At 39.6% G+C, this 11659-nt stretch overlaps 1 protein-coding gene across 1 annotated transcript in view; it reads right to left on the reverse strand.

Annotated features, from left to right (window-relative positions):
* RNF130 (ring finger protein 130) overlaps nucleotides 1-8949 on the reverse strand; it is a 33832-nt gene extending 24883 nt beyond the window's left edge. The window contains exon 1 of the mRNA XM_009892578.1: nucleotides 8761-8949. Within this exon, the coding sequence (XP_009890880.1) occupies nucleotides 8761-8773 (13 nt within the window). The 5' untranslated portion in view covers nucleotides 8774-8949. The remainder of the gene's footprint in view (nucleotides 1-8760) is intronic.
* Nucleotides 8950-11659: the final 2710 nt, after the last annotated feature.

An 11659-nucleotide genomic window follows, 5' to 3' on the forward strand; every position in this document is an offset into this window, starting at 1 on the left:
AAAAGAGAAAAAGCTGTAATATTTGTCAATTATTTAGTTCTAAGCAAGGCAAGAATTCAATGCCAAGAATATATAATATACATGCATACAAGAATATATATACACATAAATTTTAAAATGAGACTGGATAGCACTTTAAAACATTTTCTTCCTGTTGCCTTTATAACATTGAAAATGTTGAATTCTTATCTGTATATAAACATTTACTTTAGGATGCCTATTTTGCGTAGTGTCAGACACTAGAACAGATGTTATAACACTATCATGAGGACAGCAGTATACGAAACTGTGACCCAGAAGTTCGGCTTTCACAGGATGCATCAGTTACACCCAGCCAGCAGAACAACTAGCTATCCCAAAACATTGAGCAGATACTTGCAGAAATGACAAGTCTGTGCAAAACAACCTGGGGAAGAAAAAAATAAATCTCTTCTGAGGCTAAAACTTGAATTCTGACTGTCTGCTTAAGAGGACAAGGCAGTAGATAGTCAGGTTCGGTGAGGACCTGGCTTCTATGAATTGCAACTGAAATACAGTTGAGTTATGTCTGAAGAACACTCAAAACTCTTTGAATGCAGCAAAAAGAGCTTCACAGATTTTACTCTGCCAGGCTATGAAAGGACACTGCACTGTACCCTCTAAATACGCCTAAACACACTTTATTATTTTGAAATGTACCCCTCACTGCTGTACTGCTAATAGACATATAACGGACATTCACAAAGTTCTGCTCCTTTAAGAAAAACAGGCATATGATTGAGGCATATGATTAGAAAACCAGAAACAGCAAGAGAAGCTTTCCAGAGATGGGTGTGACACAATTAACTTCAAAACAAATATTAAAGCCTAATCAGGTTCTTGTTGCACTAGCCTGTAGCACATTAAATTATTACGTCCATTGGTTATAAATAATAATCTTCTAAGCAGGAATGATCTTTTCAATGCCTACCCTCCTTCATTAAACAAGAAACGATGCTTCAGTATAGTGTCCTCACCATATTTCACATCAGCTTTATAATCTACTATGACCAAGAGATCCTAAAATGAGAGCTAAATAGCAAAATCAGTTGAGGAAACTGTTGGGCCACATTTAGATTACAACTGCTGACACATTATTTCATAACCCAATTGCTCCATTCTGACACTCACGGAGACGTTTCTTGAGGAGTGATCTGCGTAAGATCAAAACAGGTAGTTACAGCTAAATCCTCCTGCTTCATTCACAACTCCAAATCAGGCGGATACGCGTGAGGTGGTGGAGCCATGCCCCTGGCTTTCCTCAAGCTTGGAAAGGTCCAGCGGTCTCTGCTACACCCTGCATATCCCACTCAAGAAGACCAACACTTAATCTCTCAAAGACACAACACGGTATTAGTGCGTAGGAGAGGGGTGTTAAGACTTCAGCTTCACTGCAGATCATTTCCTCTCTATCAGCCTCACCCAGAGAGCTCCTTTTTATCTTCTATCGTAAGTCATATGACGCTAAGCACCGTTAGAAGAATTAAGATGCTTTTATTAAGCTACAAGATGCACCCACCTCTTCTCTGAGCCTCCCACGAGTTCCTGAACCCACAAGTTCCTGAACCTCTGCCCTATCCCGATTTTTGAAAGCAAAAATAGGCTACTTCAATGCTTCTGATGGGCACCAGGAGGAGAGATCCATGGCTGGGCTGAGAAGGAGGGAGCACCAGGAGGGAGAATTTCTACATCTCCAGAACCAGAGCTGTAGCAGAGTTCACTTAAAATGGTAAGGACACTGGGTTTGGGGGTTGGTGTGGTCCTCTGTCCGCCCATGTCCCGTCCTGTGTCGTGTGTCGTCCCTTCCCTCCCCCCCTTTTGGCTGCCTTGACCATTCTACTTATATTGCAAATTCCCCTTCCATAGAGGGACTTTTATCCTCTGGGAATTGTATTTATGTATATTTTTAAACACGTTTTGGGTTCTTTACACTAGGGGAAAAAAAAGCCTAGATAGGGGAAAAGCAAACAGATGTTGCAATGACTTTACAGACATTTCACACAACATTCTTCTCTTTTAGTGATACTTCCTTGCATCTACTTGCATTACAATTTTTTTTGAAAAGGAAACGGACATTCCACTTAAATAATGCCGGAAGAATAAAAAAAATCTTGGTACAGAGGAATTTGTCATTTTATCATCCCCTTTCCACAATCTGTGCACAGATTTTTTATTTCATTCGCATAGTTTTACAAGGCATTTAACTATGTATTATGGTGAGTAAACTGCATTTGCGGTCCTCTTTAATGACTGCTTTTACTGTTAAGGTATTAGTATGCTAGCAAAGTAGATCAAATTTTATATTCAAGCCTTGAGTAAATGCAAATTAATAAAAAGCAGAAGGATCACATTAAGTTTTGATGAGGGAAATGGTGTAATCCTAACATATGACACACTACTGAAAAAGGGTTACTTGTGTCACAATTTCATGCATTTCCAAAATATGTGTTTCTATCTTCTAAAGATAATTCTGCTTATTTGAAAACAATCTTTCTTCACCTATACTTCTGAACAATGTCCAAAAACTGTTACCCTAGATCTGGATTTAACATCCAATCACTGATTCACACTCTTGATTATTCAATAATATTGATGTAATGTGACCTTACTGGTCCATTCATCGATTTAAGGCACACTTGGATTTCGATAACCAAAAGTCTCCGTAATCTTGCCTTCTGTTATGTGACCAGGTGCTAGTAGGTGGCTCCCATTTTGTAATTTCTGGATAGCAATTTGTATTCCCACTAATGGAAGTTGGAGCTAAAAAAACGCAGGGATTTCTCATCAGGGTAGCTTGTGACGCTCATGTATTTTCTTCTATCTACAGACAACTTCCATACAGATTCATCAATCCGGACAGTCATTCCAAACAAATTTAGAAAACCCCAGAAGAGAAATGGCAAGAAACCCTTGCCCAAGGACATCACAAAATATTTTTAGATCTTCATAAACAGCATATTCATAGATTAATATCATAAATTTGATTCCACCACATCCATAGATTTGGGGAATTACTCTGCTGCTGGAGCTCAGACTTTGGATAAGAAAAAGAATGTAATTACTTACAGTCACTAACAGTCCCACGGGCCTTTTGACAGTCACAGAACTAATTACCCTTTCAGCTGGCTAAGGAAAAATGAGCCTAACCGCTGTTATTTCAGTTGTGGACGAGTCATATACCACACAGAAAACACTGCTAAGAAGTTCTGCACAGCACTGAGGCTATGTTAGCTTTGTAAAGGGGTTTCCCTGGCTTATGTCGAAGAGACAAGTGCTTCCTTATGGTCCAGAATCTGTGCTTCAAACACATTCCTCTCCACATCTCCTTAAGTGTCAGACACCTCCATCTACCATATGACAGATTTTCCTGATGGATAAACCGCCAAGAAATGCAGTAGGAAAACATCATTAACTATAATGCTGTTGACACTTGTTCCCCACATTTTCAATTAGCGAATATAATCAATAAGCAATATAAAATGATCAAAAGATACGCAAACTACGGTTAGACTATTGATTGTTTTGCCTTTTTTAAAGCTCCAACTTTAATGACTCATCTCTCCTTCCTTTTAACTAATATTCCAGGATAAATTATCAATAATAAATTATAATAACAATACTGCAATATACAATAAAATCGGTTTCGAGCTGTGGATTAAAAGTAAATCTCAGTAATCCAGGGAAAGTTTTGCAGTGGATTTGGTATAGAGCTGAAACATTCGCCAGCGCACATTTGTGCCAAATAATCTGCAATGCCATAGCTTTCACGCATCAGTTCAGTTTACAGTTACGTAAAGAGACATTAGCGACAAAAAGGCAGCAGCAGAAGAGATGTGCTGCACGCAGCGAGTACCACAACGGAGGAGAGAGGCATTTCGACTGCTAGGTCTCTGCAGTCCACTCTGCCCACTCTGAATTAGGGCAAGAACATGGAACAGCCATTAGATGGCAACCACTCCAAATTACTTCCCATCCCTCCTGCCTCTGACCCACTGACCTAAAATAATCCACATAAAATACATTCCCTTTCGTCACAGTTCAAAGCAAGTACAGACTTTGCCTCCTGTGCTAGGGTGCTTTTTAAGCGAAGAAAGGGCCATCAGAAATCCTGCCCTTGAAAGGAAAGCCTTGCAGGAGCCAGTGTTGGGCAGCTCTCCCACAGCACTACAGCAGGAGAACGTCACCTTCCGTGCACCGCATGGAACAGAAACACCTTCTGCCAGAAAACAAAGGCATCGTTTCTTTAGAAACACAGCAAAGATCGATCCCGATGAGATGTCTGCAGCTTGTTCTACAGACTTTAAAAGATTTACCTGTGTCAGGAAAGACATGGACCTGTTGGAGCGGGTCCAGAGGAGGGCCACAAAGATGATCAGAGGGCTGGAGCACCTCTCCTATGAGGACAGGCTGAGAGTTGGGGTCGTTCAGCCTGGAGAAGAGAAGGCTCCGGGGAGACCTTATTGTGGCCTTCCAGTACATAAAAGGTACAGGAGAGCTGGGGAAGGACTTTTTACAAGGGAATGTAGAGATAGGACTAAGGGTAATGGCTTCAAACTGGAAGAAGGTAAATTTAGATTAGATATCAGGAAGAAATTTTTCCCTGTGAGGGTGGTGAGCCCCTGGCACAGGTTGCCCCGAGAAGCTGTGGCTGCCCCATCCCTGGAGGTGTTCAAGGCCAGGTTGGACGGGGCTTGGGGCAACCTGGGCTGGATGGGAGGTGTCCCTGCCCAGGGCAGGGGACTTGGAACTCTATGACCTTCAAGGTCCTTTCCAACCTAAACCATTCCATGATTCTATAATCAGGTAAGTCCTCTGAAAAAGGTATTATACTAGAAGTTGTTCAAATACTTGCAGAAATTTCTTCAGCACTGATAAACAGTAGTTATTGGAACGCAACTTCATTTTGACAGTCCATTTGTTTATCTTTTTCTGTTTATATTTGTTCTATAAATTCTGAGTACGAAATTTTAACTTTAGAGGCTTCTTCGCCTTATATCCTTTTCTATAAGTTCAAATAAAAGTCTAGATTTTAATAGAGAAATTCAATATAAAATTTAACTATTTTGTACTTGGCAGGACTGTCTCCAACACACACAAACAAAAAAAAGAATTAAAATGCTATTTTACCTGCATTTCCGTCCTATTCCCATAATTGATTATAAAGGAGACAGCTGCTAAATACAAAAAAAATTTCCCTACCACACAGGCTCTTTTTTACATTAGACAATATTTGTTCTGCTTTAACAGAAGTAGCACACAAAACCACTCATAAAACTGCCTTCCTGCCAGTGATATCATAGTCTAACATAACCTATGCTGGGAAAGATGTCCTTCACTTAGGTTGATAGAGGACATCTACAAGAATGTGTAAAATAAGTTTATTTTACATGCACACAGTAGTACATACAAGGATATACTCAGAGAAAACAAAATAATGTTGCAAATAACATGAACAGAAATATATATTTTAAAAAATTCACCAACTCCTTAAGGTCAGTACCTACTTTAAAACTCCAAGTTGAAGTCAAAGGAGCAGAGACTTAGTGGATTCTCACACAAGAAAAAGCAAATTCTGGTATTAGCGATAGAAACTGTTCATTTGGCGTGGCCATGATAGACTGATTCAAGAGTAACAGTTGTTATCCAGCCACTAGAAGGGATATTTATTCTGCTAAATAAACTGTTGAGTACGAACAAATTTCCATAAGATTAACATTTTCAAATGTGTGTTCAAGCATAAAATAACTCAGATAAAATATTAATCCCACAGGTGAGAACTGCTTACTGAGCTCTTTTCATAGGGAATCACCTCTCTGCAGGTGGGCAACATCCATAAAGCTATATATTTTACTTATTTTTAGCACAGACGTTGCCTAAGCTGGTGATTGGAATTCATGCAAATATCAAAGCAGGAGAGCGTGCAGTTCACACTGTGCATTATCAGCAGTTGCTGCTTTCCTCTGTGCTTCACCAGGAAGACAGAATATTCCTAAGGTTTGTTATGCAGCAGTATAAAAATTATATTATACTGATATAAAATGACACGAGGTCTATTATAACCTGTCTATGGAAGGAAAATGTAGAACCATGAACCTGGTCATCATAATACAGCTGCAAAATTGTCTTCTGAAGAATGCATTTTTAAAAGAATAGAGAAACACTGCACAGCCCTAGACATCATATGGAAATAAGACCAACTTGGTGGCTCACCTTCATTTTCACTTTATAACTCTATTTAACACATATTTAACTGAATGAGCAGCAGAACGGCTATCAGATACACGGGGTCAACTCCTCCCAAGGACAGAAAATACTAAAGAGGAGATGAAGCGCACCAGAGTACCTAATTAGCAGAAGATGTGGTTGTCCACCACCTAAAAAGCATAGAAGCAGTGATACGGTTGAAGAGGAAGAAAAAGGAAGACCAGAGAGCGCCTTGAATGTCTGTAAGGCTGCTTTACACGCAGCATCTGTTTGAATGGGCTCATCACGTCACCATCAGTTCATGAATCTATATCCCACTTGGAATAATTCTCAGCGAGGGGAATGCTGGATCCCAAGCCCTCCCCGTGCTGAGGCTAACACCACACGACTACTCTGCGTCTCAGCTACACACGCTCGCAGCGCTGACATCGAGCAAGCAGGAAGTTATTTATAGGAAACTCTGCAAAGCAGATTGCTATGGAGATCCCTTACGTGACCGTAATGCAACCAAAACAAAAAGCTGTGGAGCAACTTTTCTCTTCATTACACTGTGGTGCTAAGGTGGTACTTCAGCTTTAGATAATTACTTTTAGTCTGCTGCATAGTTTGACCACTTCAAGTCCAATACTAATTTCGAGATAGCACCTACAGCCCAAATCAGTGACAGATTCCAGTATACCATGGACTGGGTACACGCAGCTAAAAAACAGTATCTTAAACTCAAAGATAAAATACACATCATCTCCAGTAATTATATATATATATTTTTTTTTAAAGCTTGTCACAAGTAAGAGTAAATATTTCGAAGTCAGTATTAGCTTTCCTCCCAAATATCAAGTGTCCAAACAGTCCCCTGGCTAGCTGACAAGACACCATGTTACCCACAGCAGCTCCCATAACTTGAGAGATTATTTCAACCTACGAGAACCACTGGACCTATTGATATAGTCTCAAAGGCAACACACTGGTCTTCAGAGCTGAAACACCAAGCGAACTAGGATTTCTTAATAAAAGACAGACACCATCCCATTGATAAGAAAGCACCTGCCAAATCTAAGAGCATTATGAGAAAGAAGGTATTAAAATGATAATCAAACCCGCTATATGATTTAACATGCATTAGAGCAAAGAATGTTAGAGCTACGCTGTTATTGGTAGTCCTTTTCTGCCACAATAAGGCATTCCAGGGCACAGAAGTCACAAATCATTGCTAAACAGTCTGCAGACCTTACAATCTTACAGGTATTTCAAAGAGAGACCAGAGCTGAAGGCTTTGGAAGGTACTACCTCAGCAGAGGGAGAAGTGGCTAAAAACCAAAGGAAGGTGGTAAAAAACATTTCATGAGAATACGGGACTTTTTGCCTGCAGACTACTTGCAAAAATGTCTAAGGAAGGTACCTAAGATAAAATGGATTGTCAACAGGCTTTGAATTGCTACACAGAGGTCAAAATCTCCCTGGAAAATTCCTGTGGTATATAGAATTGGAAAGATCAAACCCCACTAAACCAGAAGAAGCCACAAGACATTTCGCTTGTAAAAAAAGAGAGAAAGAAGCAACCATAGCACTTCTTTAGTAAAAAAATTCAATTCTAATTGTGTGACAATATGCAGAGCAATAATTAGGAAGTTCTAGTTTCCAAGCAACGCCCTATGCTTAAAGAAAAAGGAGTGAAGATATTCTAGAAAAAAAAACACCAGCTAGCAGTACAGCCATCAAATATAGAAATATGCCTTTTCTGATTAAGCTACATAATTCCAAATTGAGAAAGCTACATTTTTCATTTTTCCTGAAGGCTATCAGAATTGTGAAAATAATTTTCAACCACAGGAAACGTTTACATATCAGGCTCCCACCAGCTAAAGTAACTCACTAATAAAAGCAAAATTTTACACATACATAGCTCTAACACAGTAGAAATACGGAGAAATCCAGATTTTTCAGCATTATTCTAGACCAGCGGTAGCCTAATTCTAGACAACTTATGGAAGCAACTGCTCTTCGAATCACTAAGTTTTGTTGATTCCTGTGTGGCACTCAGACACAGCAGAGAGAGACCCCTCTGTAAACTGTCATTAAAAAAAGCATGCAAGCTCAGATCCTCATATAACTGTTAACAATTTAAAGTCCCCACCATAACAGCTGGTTGAAGATATGCTACTATAAAAATTCTTCAGGTGCAGACGCTTTGTAAAATTCTAGACCTTCCACTATAGGTTACCTTTTCTTCTTCTGAAAGGTTTGAAAGAGATCGCTCCTAAGATCTTACAGGTATTTCCTCACTCCAAAGCACCCATATCCCCGCTGCAGAGGAAAGTGCTCCTCATTGGACAAAGTGTACGCTAAAGGAAAACAACTTTTCAGAATGATTGGCTTGTTTTGCTATATTGCATACATGTAAACACCATTAGAGAACAGGCTGTTTCAAATAGCATCATCTGTGCACTGCCAAGAGCTCTGTAGCAATAGTTTATATAGCAAAAGAGCACTGTGGCAAAAAAAAAAGAATTGTAGTAAAAGAGATTACATTTTATTTACCTTGATGAGTCATCGTGACAGGTTCTTCACTGGATATATTGTTGTAAATGACCACTGCTGTGGCATTATGCGAAGCTGCTCGCAGTATTTTCTCTCTAAACGTGCAGTTTCCTCGCTGTAGCAAAGCGATCCACTGCTTGGTGTTTGGTGGAACTTGGAAACGTGTCCGAGGGTCACAGCCCAGGCGATCTGCAACTGAAACGGGAAATACATTGACACAGACGGCAATTTGTTCGAACAGGCAAAAAAAAAAACCCTAACTCCAAGTTTTGCTGAATTACTTAACAGCCAGGCACTAGGAAGCCACTATCCTCTCATTAATATAGCCTAAAGCTAACTGCATTCTTATGAAAAAAAGTCTTTAAAAAAAATCTCACTCATTGAGAGCTGTGACTATATGCCCCAAAATTAAGCTCACTAACACAAGCTATTTTTAACTCTAGTGCAGCTAGAACAATGAATTTACATTTGAATCAATACCTGCCTAGAGGCTGAAAAACATTAGAATATGGTTCATATGCTACAGGCATTTACGAAACAGCTGTTTATCAGTCAGTCTGGAGAGAACAACTTTTTTTTCTTCCTAATGCAGTCAAATATCACTGCAGTGGGAAGTGTAACTAAACAAAGGAGGTTGCAAAAACAAGATTTCAGAGTTATCTGCCACACGCAGGCTACTGTAAAAAAAAAAAAAAAAGACATTAAAAGCTGGTCTTGTAAAACCCCAGCAGCCACCATCAGCTTTCGACGCGTGCACATTTCCCCTACAAGGAAGCGCATTCAAACTGAGAGAGAAACAAACCGTTTCGCAAACGCGATGCACTCGAGTTGTCAGCTAAAGGGGTATTGATGGTATAAAGGAGGAGTAAGAGGAAGGGCAAGTGCCGGCGGGTTGAATTCAGCAGCCTGCAAAGCTCTCTGGTCCCTTCTGATGCTGTACCGGATCCTGGAGCAGCCCACACCCACACAGAGCGAGGTACAAAAGGCACGAAATGCAACGCAGAAGATAAAACTCCACGGTACAGCCGCCGAAACTGATGAATGACATTTCTGTTTACACAACTGGAAACACACAGTTTAGCCTGATACATCATTAAGGGATTTTAGAAATTTAGAGCCAACAGTAACTTAAAATACAAAGATATGTACCCCTTCAAAGGCCAAGAGTGTAAGAATCCTATGATACTAAAAATGGGTGGGATAACAGTGATTTTTCAAGACATAAACAAACAATTTATTTGCAGAATAGCTCTGAAAACATTACAGATCCTAAGTGCAATTCAAATGAAGTGTCCCACAACATTTTCCTTTTAAAGAAGGGAGTTCTTCAGCACAGACTATGGGATTTCAACAAAAGGTCTACCACAAAAAAATACCCAGTTTAACATACTAGCTGGAAACAAAAGACCTTTTTAAGCATCCTCAGCTTAACATAGCTCAGGTTAAAACCTGTAACAAAGAAGATTCCAATAGCCAAAGGACCTTTTCTGAAACAAGACAGAAAATCTTTTGCTCCCCTAAACTAGCACAGATGAATCTCTGTGGTGGCAATCGCACAGGAAACCGTCGCATCTCTTAATTTGGACAAGAAGTGCCTCTCCCTGTTCCCCTGGAAGGAGGGTGGGGAACCAGATACAAGCACATCCTTTTCACGATTGTTTTTCCAGGCTGTATTAGACATTTCAGACACCCGGGGTTATTTGCTGTAGGTTTGTACGTGTGCTTTTGTTTTATACGGGGATCAGGGAAAATCTGAAATACAGATGCCCAAAGCTGAATTTTAGAGAGTATTTTCTTCCATTACCCTGAGAGTAATGAGAGTATGCCCAAAGCTGAATTTTAGAGAGTATTTTCTTCCATTACTCAAATCCCTTTGGAAATTGCTAACTAGCACTGACCCACACGTGTTTTGGAGTGCTGGTGACGGCCATCACGAACAGCAATGATCACAGGAGTGCGCTTGCATATCAACTGCACTTTTGTAGCTTGTTTTGTAGTCTTAAATTTAAGAGAACAGTACTTTTTTTTCAAGGAACTGTAGTCCTTTTTGAAAATGTGATAGAACCATAACATGACACGTGCAACAAATCTTGATATCCTCTGTTAAGATAAAAGCAGTTTACTGTTCAACACACTCCTTCCCCTTGTTCAGAACATTTCCACTTAAAAATGCAGGAGGGGGAAAGCACTGGACTGTGATAGGAATTTTCTCAAGCCTTGAAAGCCAAAATCCCATCCTTCTCCCGTGAAATCATATTCAAGAATCCCCAGGTGTGATACGTCCTTTGGAAAACGCCATTCAAGAAATGGTCACAATTCCACACGATCTCCTCAAACTGCCAAAATTAACCCTGAAAGTAGACACTATGGCCAACATCAATTTACTTAAAACATATGGCATTGGTGAAGAGCACTAATCCTATGGATTATGTACAGTTTGCTTCAGTACACATCCTCAAAACTAAAATACCAAGTGAAAATAAAAATGGCCACAAAAATAGGGTAATGAGCTATTAGAATAAAAAAAATCATAAAAGCAATAAAAGGCAAAAGGCACCTTGAAAAGGGAAGCAGCATTCTCAAATGTCTGCTATGTACTTCAGTTATATAAAAAAATATATAGGCACCTTTAAATTTGTATGGCTTAAAATTTTTAGCTTAAAAACCGACAGAGAAAGTAGTAAGAGATAACAGAAACCATATCTCTGGGAAAAAATAGTACAAAATTTTCTACCATGGTAGAGATCAAAGTCTCTCTCAGCTGTGGACAGAGCTATGAAATGTTACTGGATAGAGCAACAGGATTAGGAAACAAGATATCAAGAGATAAAAGCTTTCCAGATATAGACCAACAAACACCACTCAAACGCATACAGCTTGCTATTCCTGACAAGGTGGA

Source organism: Charadrius vociferus, unplaced genomic scaffold (assembly GCF_000708025.1).
Source record: "Charadrius vociferus isolate BGI_N301 unplaced genomic scaffold, ASM70802v2 scaffold529, whole genome shotgun sequence".
Taxonomy (NCBI): Eukaryota; Metazoa; Chordata; class Aves; order Charadriiformes; family Charadriidae; genus Charadrius; species Charadrius vociferus.